At 39.3% G+C, this 14,944-nt stretch overlaps 1 protein-coding gene across 1 annotated transcript in view; it reads right to left on the bottom strand.

Annotated features, from left to right (window-relative positions):
* Gbe1 (1,4-alpha-glucan branching enzyme 1) overlaps positions 1–12,073 on the bottom strand; it is a 260,442-nt gene extending 248,369 nt beyond the window's left edge. Inside the window, 2 exon segments of the mRNA XM_047565518.1 lie at positions 11,601–11,844; positions 11,944–12,073. Coding sequence (XP_047421474.1) covers positions 11,601–11,844; positions 11,944–12,073 — 374 coding nt within the window.
* Between the last annotated feature and the right edge of the window lie 2,871 nt (positions 12,074–14,944).

Here is a 14,944-nt window from a genome sequence, read left to right as displayed (position 1 = left end):
ACAGCAATAGTTCTAATAGCCAAAAACTAGAAGCAATTCAAATTTCCTTTAACAGGTAAATGAATAAACAAACTAGAGTACATTCACAGAAGAGAATAGTACTCAGTGACAAAAAGGAACATACTATTGTTATGTTTAACTTGGAGAGACCTCAAGGACATTATGCTGAAAGGGAGAACAAAGTCAATCTCAAAAGTTTATATATGATTTAATGTATATAATACCTACAAGATGAAAACATTATAGAGTTGGAAACCAAGTCAGCAATTATCAAAGTTAGGGACTGGGTAAAGTGGTAGTATGAATAGTGGTGACAGTTACATTAATATACACATGTGATAAAACTATAAAGAAGTTTTGACACACAAATACGTACATGAAAAAAGAAGACATCTGAATGAGGTCTGTAACTGTACCAATGTCAATTTCCTGATTTTGATGCCACACAACAGTTATGCAAGGTATTACAACAGGGGCAAGCTTGAGGAAGGGTACAGGAGCCTTCTCTGTACTCTTTGCAACTCCCTGTGATTCTATAATTATTTCAAAATGATAATGTTTTTAAACACAATTTACAATTCTCTAAACAATCTCCACCATATTTTTTAAATGGCCTCTGACTTGAAAGGCACTTTAAACCTGCTACAACTAACCCTCGATTTTGATACATTTCTATTTCTGTGCATGTATTTCTGCTTATGTGTTATACTTGTGGGTAGACCTGTGCTTAATAGTGCATAGATAGTATATTACCTTTAATAAGAGTCATGTTGAAGTGAAGCAAAAAGAGGCTTGCTAATAGCACTACTCACCTATCACTCTTAAGCATAACTTGAACATCCAAGAACAAATATGCAAACAAAACTAACAAGAGTTTTTAATGTAGAAAAATAAGAGCTGAAAGAGAAAAAATGAAATCACACCTTTAACTCATTTGTGAAACATCAGAACCCTGGAATAATAACCAGTCCTCCTCATAGAAGAATTACAAAACAATTAAAAAGCAATAGTAACTCAGACATTACCCATTATCTCTAAATAGTAATACAGAATGATACTGGATATGAGACCCATACCCTCTTAGGAAAAAAAGACTAACATGATTCCAGACACATCATTAATCTTCTATTCTGACATCAAAAACGAATGACATTCTTCCACAAATTGCCCTTAGTCCTACTGTCAAAAACACAACCCAATTTGCCTATAATGATAATCCTGTATTTGTATGAAAAGTTTGTGGTGGGCATATTCTAAAGAAAGACAGTTCTTTTTTGTGATTTTTATAACTTTTTTATTCATTCATTTATTTAGTTTTATTTGGTGCTGAGGTTAGAATTCATTGTCTCACATGTGCTAGGCAAGCGTTCTACCGCTGAGGCACAACCCCAGACCAAGAATGATATTTCTAACTCCATCTATGCAAACATCTTAAGCTTTAAAGAGAAATCATCAAAAAGTATAATTTTAAAATCTCAGAAGTTTGCATGCAGTTAGATATGATCACCCAGTGGACGATCACAACGCGTACGCTTTTCTTGAGCCCAGGAACCAAAAAGGCTTTATTCCACAAGTCTCAGACTTATATTGAGAACATCAGCCTATCAGAGAGTAGACTACCAGGAAAGTCAGCCTATCAAGGAACAGTCTCCAGGCGGATACCAGGATCGCCTCATGTACAACAGCCAACCAGAGTTACTTCCTAAAACTTGTTTATGAGTGCAGCTATGTCTGGCAAGCTGCCAGGTGCCATCTTAGAGATCAGGCCACGGTGCGGCTCTGGGGCCCTCAGAGCCCGCCCCTGACAGTTAGATAACAAAACACAGTTTATGTCTTAAAGACTAAGTGTACGTTAATTGATATCTCTAGTTTAGTTCTCTTTTTCTTTCTTGTCCCACAAAGAGTCTTTTCTCCAAACAACTTAAAGATAATGCTGGGCATTTTTTCATGAGTACATGGAAAAATTATTGGAAATTAACAAATTGATTTATTGTCAAAATATTAAGTTCAGACTATCTATGAAATTAAAAAAAAAAAAAAAAAAAGATGATGATAATGGAGCTCCCCAAGACATGGTGACAAGAAACCAGAGATCAGATCAGCTCATTTTGGAACAGTATAGTCAAAAGCCTCTGTACTTCCCCCAAGAAAGGAATCTAGAAAAACATATCAGATCTAGCAAAGTGAAAGCGATGACTTAGGGGTTATGGTATTAAGTAATGTGGCTGTGGACTTCTCTCTGAAAAAGTAGGAATACCTGGACTTTATTCAGAAAAATCTGAACATACATGTGATATTGAAGGTCTATTACATGGTCCCGCTGGAACTTTTCATCTTTAGACAAATATAGCCTTCTCTTTGAAGCAAGACAAAGAGCCCTGCACAGCAGTGACAAAGGAGACAAAAGGACATATTCTTAGGAAGTTGTGGGTGAGCCATGGTTATCCAGGCTCATTTCAGGTAAGGATGACCCCAGGACACTTATGATTAATAATCTGTAATCAGAAAGAACTAGATTCCATTTATGAGAAAGCTAACATGTTTGGCACAGTCTCGTAAATTAGCAAATGTTCCTGCTAAAATGTGGATACAGTGTTAAGATGTATTCAGTTATCATCTTTGTCTTAAGATTAGAGACTGCATGCTAAGGGTAATAGAGCATAAGGACGAAGAAGGATGGATCCATGCTACAGCCCAAACCACTCGCCTTACTTTCTTCAAAAAGTGAACAATACAAATGTTTCTTTTTACAATTCAGTTTGTTGAGAGTATGTTGGAACACAAATGCAAAACTGATGTTATCATGTTTTATAACAGCATGTATATGGGTAGTATGCATCTATACATAACTAAATATAACCTGTGGCTAGGAGTTTATCATTTACAAAATAAATTAGGTATAAAAGTGACATGATATTATTGATAAAACAAACTGCTAATTCATATTAGTTGAATATTCGGAAAACTTCAAATTTACCTATGCAAGAATTACACTTACAGATTTGGATTCCAAGTAGTATATTTTGGATGGTAGAACTATCCAAAGATCGCATCTCACTTTACTTGATTGTTCAATAGATCTACTAAAATAATATATTTCAATACTTTGGTCTATGCTATGCTTCTTATGGCAAAAATCGAATCCACTGAAAATAAATCATAAACCATCAAAAAAGGAAAAGACCGATTTCATTTTTTCTTATTAATGTCATATGTCACAAGTTCACACTGTACTGAAATAATTCGTTCATGTTAAAACTTTTAAGTTGGTCTTATATATTTTTCTTCTTCCACATTAAGTTTTATTTTCAAAGTTATTCCTGCTATTAGTAAACTCAGTATGACCATTCCTCTAACCATCCAGAGTTCAGGAGGAAGAAAATCCCTGCAGCTGTTTGATGCTCAAGAATATGAACACTTAGCAGTCAGATGAAAGAAAAGACAAAAAAGGAAGATCAAGAGAAAGTGATTTTGAATTTCTGCAGGCTAGCATTTACCTCTCTCAATAAAAGGAGCTTTGTGCTCATTATAGCCCAGGACTCATCTTGCCTTCAGCTTACAGTAAACTGGCAATTGCCTTATCATTTCCACTCCAAATTAAGGATCAAAGTTTAAAAATATTCTTTTCCTTCTCTATTAGATTATGATTAAAATTACCACCTGCCTCAACTCATTCACACAATCACTTCTACAGGAAAAATAAGAAACCCCCTGAAGTAACGACATAGTTAACAAACAAAACAAAGAGTTGTAGGGATTTATAGTCATAGCATTTAGCAGATGTTTGATTTCAGTATGCAGAATTAAATAAAATAATAAAATCTTCTGAAGAGTAAATTCTTGTAAAGATTCAAACTGGAAAGCTAACCTATAATACCATCATCAAATTATTATTTACTGAGTATCTTTACATGTAGTTATAATGTTCAAGATACCCTATAAAGTTCTATCCGTCTTTTACAAAGGAAAAAAACTAAGTTCACAAAGGTTGATTAATTTGCTCTTCATCTCAAAGTTATTTGAGTTATGAGAGCTAAAATTCAAGCCTTGCCTTGTCTTGCTGTTATACTTTGTAACACAATCACTCAGCAATATATTTTTCATCATATGTGATGATACTAAATTTAGAGCCTAAGTTATTCTAATCATTTAAACATAAAAATAAGTTTTACAGGTTGGTTACCATAAACAATGTTAAATACTCTGCAGTGAAATCATATAATAAATCAACAAATGTAAGTTACACAATAAAATGAGTTTAATGTGGAGTTCTCCTTTTGTCATGGTACTGCGTTCCTGTTACCCTAAACATGAAATTGAATGGGCTCTTTTTTGATATTAAACACAAAAAGCTCTGGATTAAAAACAGTGGTGAACATATATTGATGAGCAGACATCACCACAAGAAGAAAATCTATTCTTTAAAAAAAAAAAAAAAAAAACAAGCTGACTTTAAAATAAAAGGTTTGTGGTAGCAGCAATTCCTTCAGAAGAAGGAAAAAGTGCTTTCCTTTAATCCCTGTAAATGCATAACTGAGGCTTATTGCATGCTTCCAAATAACAACAGCATGGTACACTTATCAGTCTAAAACTACAGTACATTTCACAGGGACTATATTATCATCTCACTGACTGACTAGGGCCCAGCATGGTGAGAGCTGAAAAGAGTTCTCTAAGAAGTTAACACATAAAGAGTTGATTCTCCACAGGTGGCACAAAAGGCCCCAGAGCCAAAACTAGTCCAAAATGTTTCATAAAGTCATTTTAAGGCACTCTGAAAATGAGAAGAGGTCCAGTCTTTTAACCACTGCTGCAGAGAATCCAGGAGTGACTCTGGAATTAGTACAGAATTCAGCTGCAAAGGGCAAAGAATCTACAGTACAGAAGAGCAAGTCACATACATCTCATAATCTGCAGATTCTTCCCTGCCTTCTGAAATCACTGACATTTAACCGCTTTCAGAGCCTACAACCTAGCCTGGTGCTAAGAAAAAAGTGTACCACTCAGCTTCCATTTAAAACTTCCATGCAGTGAGAACCAACTGTTGATATGGCTGTTGACAAGCCAAATCCAAATTACTTTCCAATTCTAATTAAATACCTATGTAAAAATTATTCTTATTTCTAAATACAGATCCTCACTATAACACTTAATACATTTGAGCTCACAAAACCTCTATCCCTATTTTAAACATTATAGATGGGGAGAAGTCAGGAAGGCATACAATGCATTATAGATAGGGAGAAGTCAGGGAAGACATATAATGTATCTCCCAGTCGTGTCCAGAAGCATGTATAGGAACTTAGCATGGGATAGAAGCAATGAATGCATCAAGCAGAAATCACAGCATGTACAAAAGCAAAACTATCTAGAATCAAGGCACAAACAAATTTGTGGCATCCAGAAAAGCACAATATGTTGCACACCTTCAACCCGATACTTTTCACACATTCATTAAAGATGTATTTTATAGGGCAAATTATTTTATATTTTAAAAAATCAAATACAGGAAAAAGTTCATTTATTAATTCACTCCAAGATGAAATACAGTCACAGTTTTGATAAAGACCAGAAATTTTCTCTAATTCTTATTCTGTCTTGACTTTTATTCAGTGATTTTTTTTCTAGACCTCTCTCAACTTCTTGTGTATATACATAAGAAATTAAAATTGGCAATATTCATGGATAAAGGATTACACACAGAAAATGGATACCGTGTTTCTGATTTATTTCAGTGATATTTTAGTGTACCTTACAGTATGGCCCCCTATCGCGTTCCCTCTGGCCGCAGAGAGAGACACGACAAACGTCTGAAGCTTTGGAAGTTTATTATGCACAGTCCCTCTCCTACACTTCTCTTACTCCCAGCTTCCGCGCACTCCCAGCTTCTCTTCTCTCGGCTTCTTCTCTCAGCTTCTTCTCTCAGCTTCTGCGCACTCCCAGCTTCTTCCGCCCTCAGCTTCTTCCGCCCTCAGCTTCTTCCGCCTCAGCTTCTTCCGTCCTCAGCTTCTTCCGTCCCCTTACTCTCCCACCCACCAGGCTTATATACACTTCAACCAATCGGGGGGGGGGGGGGGGGCACACGAGGTAAACCGCGGACAGCTGCAGGCATAGAATAGGTACACGAGGGGGGCATGCTCTAATCACATCGTTAACTAGCCAATCATTGGAACTCGCTGGTTGTTTACTGTATAGCTGGCCGCTTTTGGCTCAGCGTCAGGCGCCATCTTGACCGTGCCCAAGGCTGGGGGTCCTGGAAACCCTGACAGATCTGGACCTACTTTTTCTTCCATAATCTGCAGGGTCTCTGGTCTCATTCCGAGGTCCTCAATCCATTTTGAGTTTAGTTTCGTGCACGGTGAGAGATATGGGTTTAGTTTCATTCGGTTGCATATGGATTTCCAATTTTCCCAGCACCATTTGTTGAAGAGGCTATCTTTTCTCCATTGCATGTTTTTGGCATCTTTGTCTAGTATGAGAAAATTGTATTTATTTGGGTTTGTGTCTGTGTCCTCTATTCTGTACCATTGATCTACCTGTCTATTTTGGTAACAATACCATGCTGTTTTTGTTACTATTGCTCTGTAGTATAGTTGAAGTTCTGGTATTGCGATACCCCCTGCTACACTCTTCCTGCTAAGGATTGCTTTAGCTATTCTGGGTTTCTTATTCTTCCAGATGAATTTCAAGAATGCTTGCTCTATTTCTGTGAGGTACGTCATTGGGATTTTAATTGGAATTGCATTGAATCTGTATAGCACTTTTGGTAGCATGGCCATTTTCACAATATTAATTCTGCCTACCCAAGAACATGGGAGATCTTTCCATCTTCTAAGGTTTTCTTTAATTTCTTTCTTTAGTGTTCTGTAGTTCTCATTGTACATGTCTTTCACCTCTTTTGTTAGATTAATTCCCAAGTATTTTTTTTTTGAGGCTATTGTGAATGGGGTAGTTTTCCTAACTTCTCTTTCTGAGGATTCATCACTTTTGTATAAAAATGCATTAGATTTATGAGCATGGATCTTATATCCTGCTACTTTACTGAATTCACTTATGAGTTCTAAAAGTTTCCTGGTGGAATTTCCACGTTCCTCTAAATATATAATCACGTCATCAGCAAATAGGGATAGTTTGAGTTCTTCTTTTCCTATTTCTATCACTTTAATTTCTTTGGTCTGCCTAATTGCTCTGGCTAGAGTTTCAACAAATAACCAAATCAACAAATGGGCTAAGGAAATGAACAGATACTTCACAGAAGAAGATATACAAGAAATCAACAGAAATATGAAAAAATGTTCAACATCTCTAGTAATAAGAGAAATGTAAATCAACACTAGCCTAAGATTCCATCTCACCCAATTAGAATGGTGGTTATCAAGAATACAAGCAACAATAAGTGTTGGTGAGGATGTGGGGAAAAAGGTACACTCATACATTGTTGGTGGGGCTGCAAATTAGAGCAGCCACTCTGGAAAGCAGTGTGGAGATTCCTTAGAAAACCTGGAATGGAACCGCTATTTGACCCAGCTATTCCACTCCTAGGCCTATACCCAAAGGACTTAAAATCAGCATACTACAGGGATGCAGTCACATCAATGTTCATATCTGCTCAATTCACAATAGCCAGATTGTGGAACCAACCTAGATGCCCTTCTATTGATGAATGGATAAAGAAACTGTGGTATATATACAACGGAATATTACTCAGCCATAAAGAATAATAAAATCATGGCATTTTGCAGGCAAATGGATGAAATTGGAGAATATCATGGTGAGATAAGCCATGCTCAAAAAACCAAAGGGCGAATGATCTCGCTGATAAGCAGATGATGATACATAATGGGGGGTGGGAGGGAGGCAAGAAGGGAGGAAGGAGGGACTGTATAGAGGGAAAAGAGGGGTGGGATGGGTGGGGGGGTAGGAAAAAATAACAGAATACTTCAAACAGCATTGCCCTATGTAAATGTATGATTACACAAATGGTACACCTCTACTTCACGTACAACCAGAGAAACAAGTTGTACCCCATTTGTTTACAATAATAAAAAAAAATTTTTTTAAATAATAGATAAATAGATTTGGGGTATGTTATTTAAAAGCAACTTTTTTCATATTGCTTTTTTATCTCTAGAATGCCTCCCCTGTAATAGCCATTGTGAAAATATATTTATTCCACAAATTCCACTCTTATGTTACATTTTCCCATATCAACTCAAAAGAATTGTGAAGCTCTCTCTCCTGCCCTCTACTACAACAGTTTGTTCAATTATTCTACTATGTCATCCACTACAGTCTAATTTGCATTTCATGTCTGGTATACTTTTAACATCACCTAATGAGAATATTAATTTTCATAGACCCCCTTGTCTTATATACCTAAGGAGCAGGCACTGTATCTCCTTGGGCTCCCTAAATACCTTTAAATAACAAATAAAATATAAATTATTTAAAAAAAAGTTTTGCTTTAAAGCATTAGGATTTTGAATTTATGACCACAACAAAAAACTGCAGTGTAAACAGCAGGTTAAAACATACAAGCAAAAGAACAAACTGGAAATGTCATCTTATGAAGGCAATCCATGAGACAATCATGGAGGTGGTCACAGCACTAATGTAGTAATTTTTACTTTATAGCAGTGTCACTCACTAATCCTCCACATTTCAGAATTCTTAATATACAGAAGGTGAAAAGAACAACAAACAGATGCAACACAATTTCAAATGAATAAATGTTGGCTGGACAAGGATAATTGTCCATCAATGAGAAGAAATCTCCTACCCCCTCACCATTCTTATATACTGTTGTTTGTACCTCAAATTTCCTTTGCTCCTTAGTAAGCATAAGTTGCACCTAAATGGTCAATTTGTGGTATATCTGTGTTAAGCTAAAAACACACTTCCCAAGAGGGTTACTAGAAATGAAGAGGAAACACAACAAATGCTTTAGTCTATTTGTGCTGCTACAACAAAATACGTGGAATTTGATAATTTATTTAAAAAAACAAATCTATTTTCTCACAGTTCTGGAGACTAGAAAGAACAGGAGATCAGCAGGTTCTGTGTAATGTATAAAGCTGCTCTCCCGCCCATCAGGTGCAGCCATTTTCCCCGCCTCCCAACCACTTGTCAATCTGTGAACATCCTAGCTAGCTATTGATTCATCAGTCAGCTTGCAAGTATCCTTCTCCGATATTGGTCCCCTGTTAGCCCGGGGGTATTCAACTGTTTACTATAGCTTCCCCGCCATCTTTTCCCTTCCTTCTGTCTGTCCTCGCTTTTCTCTATCCTCCTCGCTTTCCACTCTCTAGCGCACGCCTTTTCTTTTCCTTTCTCTTTTCCTCTCATTTTCTCTCTTACCCTGCAGGGAGACACTCTGTTTGCTTAATAAATTCCCTTATGTGATTTCCCGTGTCCAGAGTGGTTTCGTGGGATTTCCTTACATTCTTCTGTCTGGGAAGTACTGGTCTTTGCTTCATCCTTCAATCATGTGAGTACACAGCAAAAGGATGAAAAGCTAGAGGAAGACTTTTTTTCTTTTTTTAAAGCCTTAACCCCACTCACAATGGAGGAGTCCTCATGATCTCATCACATCTTAATAAATGTCCCACCTGTTTTTATATCACAATGGCAACCCTAAATTTTGGAAGGGGTACATTCTAACAGAGCAATAAATACAAGGACCAGACTATGAAGGAGGAATTTTCTTATTCTTCTATTATCAACAATAAAAGTTACCAATTCCAAATTGCTGTTTGATATGCCTAAATGGAACATGTGCTGGAAAATGGCAATTACTCAACCTAAGACAAAAGCAGAATCCAAGACAGAGTGAGGACCCATTGAACCAGTTGTTTTTACCAAGAACACTTATTTATTTTGGCCTTTGTCCTCCTCATTAGTTTTGACAAACCATGAGAAATGATTATAATTACTTCAATCACAAAGGAGTTGAAAGTACATGAAAGAAACACTTAACAAAAGAAGTTTGCTCCTGACAGTTTAAAAATGGGAGGACAGAAAGGAAAGATGTTTCTACAAGTTTTCTTCTAGAAAAAAAAAAAAAAATGTTTTTTCTACCAGTGCTGGGGATTAAAACCAGGGCCAGGCAAACACCCTATCACTGAGCTATACACTCAGCCTCAAAAATGTCTTAAGGAACATTTTACAAAACTAAGTCTATGTTTTGTAATCATCTTCTTTTGCCTTTTTTTTTTTTAACTATTTGTAAAGTGAAACCAATCTTCCACTGTAAAGATTATGTGCTCTCTTTGAGAGCCTGTGCTGCACATTCTGAAAGCAATTTCAGAAGACTGAAGACCCCTTTGCTTTATATAAGGGCATAATCATTTGATAGGTCAACAGCCCAACCAGGCTATTTGGAAAAGGGCTTATTCCATTAGGATATATGAACTCCAGAATGCGATGTGTACGACTTCAACCTCTTTACAATCTCTAGAGTAGCGTTTTTTGTTCATGAATATCTTTCTGGAAAGTTGTTAGACTGAATGCAGGTAACATGGTGACAATGTTAGGTCATGAGCTTGTTAAAAACTCCAAATCAATCCACTTTGATTACTGTCAGTGCTGCTTCATGTCGCGAACTAGTTAGATGTTTCCCATGACTGAAATCATCTATGTACATTCTGTTGTAAGCTTTCATCTTGCAGCTGCACTGTTTAAAGAGCAGAAACTACAAAATCACAATAGCCCTACTGCCCCAATGAACGTAACTACTATTTTAATTTTAAACACTATACCTTTTGAGTGAGGCTGATTATTAAATTACACTTATTGGTGGTTAACCAACATAATGAAACGTGATGGGAATAAAGCTATACTAAAGCATCCTGTAAAGACCCCTAGAAGTTTGGAGGCAGTGCCAAGCACGACGAATGTGCTGTACAATGCTGATTCAAGGGAGTTAAAAAGTGATCGAGAGAGGTTTGATCTTCCCTAAAATGTGAATATTAAGAAAATCTAGGGAATAGTATCTTCCTTAAAAAAAAAAAAAAAAATTCCGTCGGGGATAAAATCACAATATTTGCTAGGAAGTGAACTAGAAGGTTATAAATGCGCAATTACACAAGACGAAGGTCCAGTGCGCGCTCATTCACCAAGCTGGCGGGTACCAAGGTGAGGCAGCTGGCGGCAGCCGGGCAGAGGCGCGCTGGAGGCCCAGCACGTCCGCTGTGGCGCCCGCCGTGACCGGACTGGGGGACGGGAGAAGTTCATTCGGAGTTTCAGCGTCCACCCCCAGGACCAGAGGCGGGGCGCAGGACTTGGGAAACCGCGGAAGGCAATTACCAGAGCCTACAGGACACCACGCCCACCAAGCTTCCTGCCAGCGGGCACCAGCGGGCACCAGCGGGGAAAGCCGGCGGGAGGGGCGGGGAGGGGCGGGGAGGGGCGGGGAGGGGCGGGGAGCGGCGGCGGCGGCGGCGGCGGCAGGGAGGGGAGGGGAGGGGAGGGGAGGGGAGGGGAGGGGCGGGGAGCGGCGACGGCTGGAGCGAGGAGGGGCGGCGCGCGCGCACGCGGGGAGGGTGGCGGCGGCGGGAGGGCCTGCTCCTGGAAGGCGCGCTGCTGGGTGGGTGGGGTGTTACCTGCGCTGGAAGTCCACAGCGAAGGGCTTCAGGTACGGGTCAACCTCCAGGAGTCGGCCCAGTTCGGGCACGTCCGCTAAGGCGGCAGCTAGCGCCGCTTCGGAGCACTTGGCCGGAGCCGGGGGAGCCGGGGGAGCCGCGGGAGCCGCGGGAGCCGCGGGAGCCGCGGGAGCCGCCATCTTCCGCCGCAGCCCGATTAGCCGAGGCCCGAGAGGGTCGAGTGGGGCCTGCGCGGGAACGCGAGCTCAAGCTGAGAGAAAGGCTACGAGGGCGGAGCTGGAGGCGAGCCTCGGCGAGCCGTAGCGGCCCAGGGCCCTTTATAGCTGCAGAGTGCGGCCGCTGCCCCGTTCTCCCCCCGCCTGCGGGGAGGAGCAGGGCCCGGGGTGGTCTCTGGATGCACGCCCGGAGCCTCTGGGAGGCGCCGGGGCTCTCCGCCCACTCACGCGGCTCGCACCTGGAGCCCGCGCGGGCATGCCCTTTCCTCCGCGTCGCTTCCCCGGCTGGCCCTGCCGAGGTCACCCCAGAAGGCGGGTCCCGCGCCGACTTGGCTCAGCCGTGCCCTCCCTTACCCGGACCCGCTCTTAGTTCCGAAGCGGGCCCTCCGCTTTTTTTCTTTAAGTGACATAACTGTCCCCTTCAAGTGGATAATGTGTGGATGGTTTTCTTTAAAGGGTAGACCCCCCCCTTCTCTAATTTCTGAAAATTTCTTGTTTCGAACAGATCAGCTAAATTCACAGGGAGAAGAAGAGTCAAGTGGAAATAAGTAGTGCTGTTACTACCAGGGCGGTCCTAAGTTTGTCATGTCTCATAAATTTAATCAAGAGAAAGGTGTGTTAGAATCCCCCTGGTCATTTGCTGTTCTGATGCTATTGTCTGAAACCGTGGCAAGAACATTTCCTATTCCCCATATGGCCAAAATAGAAAAAGGCATTTGTCTTTGGCCATGTACAAGCTCTTCAATGATTAATCTTTGATGAGACATGACATAGAGAGGATCATTAAATTGGGAATTCAACTCTGCCACTTAATAACAGTGATAAGGCAAGAAATCTCTTTTGGCCTGGTTTGGAAGTGGGGAGTGCCTTCTGGTTTTTTTCCTTCAAGTGACTGAAGCTTAGTTCAATGATGCTTTTTTAAGAATACAAATTGGACACCAGAAGAATTGGACCCAGCAACTCAGGAAGTTTTAACTGAAAATGGGACAGACGAGAATTTCTCAGCTAATGGAACATCATAGAGAGGTGTGTGGACAAGAAGCAGTAGTTTCAAGCCTTGGGCCTCATGTTTTAAAACATCTAAAATGAGTTTTTGTGAAGATTAATAAAGATTTGAAAAATGCAGATAGTAACAGAGGACCTCAATGTGAATAACTGGAGGGTTGGATGACCTTAAGGTATGCCTTATTTTCCATAAAGAGGACAAAGATATACAAATGTTTGTAAAATATAAAACACAAAAACCTGAAACCCAGTATACCCGATAGATCACAGATACAAATCTTCAATCCTATGCTTTTTTTCAGAAATCCAGGCTTCTATCTAAACCAAATATCTCCAAAACAACCTAAAATCAGTCTTCTCATCCTTTCTACCATCATTATTAAAACAGGCCATTGTCATCTCTCACTTGAACCATAACTAGCTAGCCATTTTCTCTTCCCCACCCTAACCCATTCTCTGTACCACCATTTCTCAAAGTTTAAAATCCAAATCAACTGGTGTCTTGTCTAAAGTTCTGAGGTGGTTCTTCAGACCATGTTTAATAAGCTAAAACATGATGCCGATGCTGCTGTTTGGATGTAATTTTGAATATTTGAGCTCTATTCAGATATTTAGCAACTTAAATGGCATGCTGTTTCCCTTAGAGTAAAACAAACTTAAATCCCCGTAACAAGGCTTGTGTAATCTGAGTCAACTATCTCCAAACAACCTAAAGTCTGTCTTATCATTTCTGCCATCCTGACTCCCTTCCTAGACACTTTCCTCATCATTCTCCATTTTCCCTTTGGTGTAGTCACGCTGACTCTTCTGGAACTTACTGAACTCCACAGGCTCTGAGATCATTTACTTGCTGTTCTTTCTGTTGGGAAATCTCTGCCCTGAACTCTGTGGCTAGTTCCTTCCCAACTTTTATTCAGGTCAAATAACAAATGTCAACAACAAATTTATCACTGAGAATCTTTTCGCTCTGTTGTCTACATAGATTCCACAAAATCCTCTATTTCAACTCATTCTCTTCTGTATAACTCTTTAAAATTTAGGTGCTTTCATTTATTAATCTACTTTAGAACATTAGTTTCACAAGAGCAGTAACCTAGTCTATTTTGCTCACCATTGAGCACAATTTTTGAGGTTCTGTGTGCCAGTCACTTACTCAGATACTGTAGACAAGCAATGAACACAACTCCCAGTGTTAAAAGTTAAAATTCTGGTGGTGGCCAGAGCACCAGCATTAATATTGAGCAAATAGTTCTAGTTTAGGCTGAATACTCAAGGAAGACTATGCAGAACTGACATTTCAACTGAAATGTAGTGACAATAAGGAACTAGCCATAAAAGGAAGAGCATTTCTGACAAAAGAAAAAGAGAAAGAAAAAAAGTTGTGTAATGAAGGAATTGAGTTGATCTAATCCAAAAGAAAAGAATAAAGAAAGAGGGAAAGTGTACCTGATATTTAGTGTATCAGAAATATATAGAGTATCAGGAATTGAATAAGAGATATATACCTATTGATCATATAGGACCTACAATTTATTGAAGAGTTTTGATCAGGAAACTGATAAGATCTGATTTATATTCTTTTTAGTATTCTCTATAGGACAAATGAATTATAATGATAGAAAAAGTAGGGAATTAGGAGGCTAATATAATGCCTAAAGGAAAAGATGATGGCTTAGTCTAGGATAATAGAGAAAAAGATGAAATAAAAGAGTGAGCTGGGCAGGATGGTGCATGTTTCTTATCCCAGTGGTTCAGGAGGCTGAAGCAGGAGGATCTCAAGTTCAATGCCAGCTTCAGCAACTCAGCAAGGCCCTAAGCAACTTCATGAGACCATATCTCTAATTAAATATAAAAACAGGTAGTGGATATGGCTCAGTGGTAAAGTGCCCCTGAGTTAAAAAAAGAACTTGACTCTATGATATAATGAGTGCCTAAACTATTGTGTAGTCATTTAGCATTTGTATTAATTTCTCAAGGATGAAGCAATAAAGTACCACAAGTTTCATGACTTAAATCAACAAAAAATATATACTTTCACTTTAGTTCTGGAAAATTAAATCTGAAGTCATGGTGTCAGTGTGTCAGCAGGTTTGGTTCCTTCTGGGTGTCCTAAAGGAGAATTGT

The sequence above is a fragment of the Sciurus carolinensis genome, chromosome 9, assembly GCF_902686445.1.
Source record: "Sciurus carolinensis chromosome 9, mSciCar1.2, whole genome shotgun sequence".
Lineage (NCBI taxonomy): Eukaryota > Metazoa > Chordata > Mammalia > Rodentia > Sciuridae > Sciurus > Sciurus carolinensis.
The sequence above is the reverse complement of the archived record's forward strand: the minus strand, read 5'-3'. Positions and strand labels throughout refer to the sequence as shown.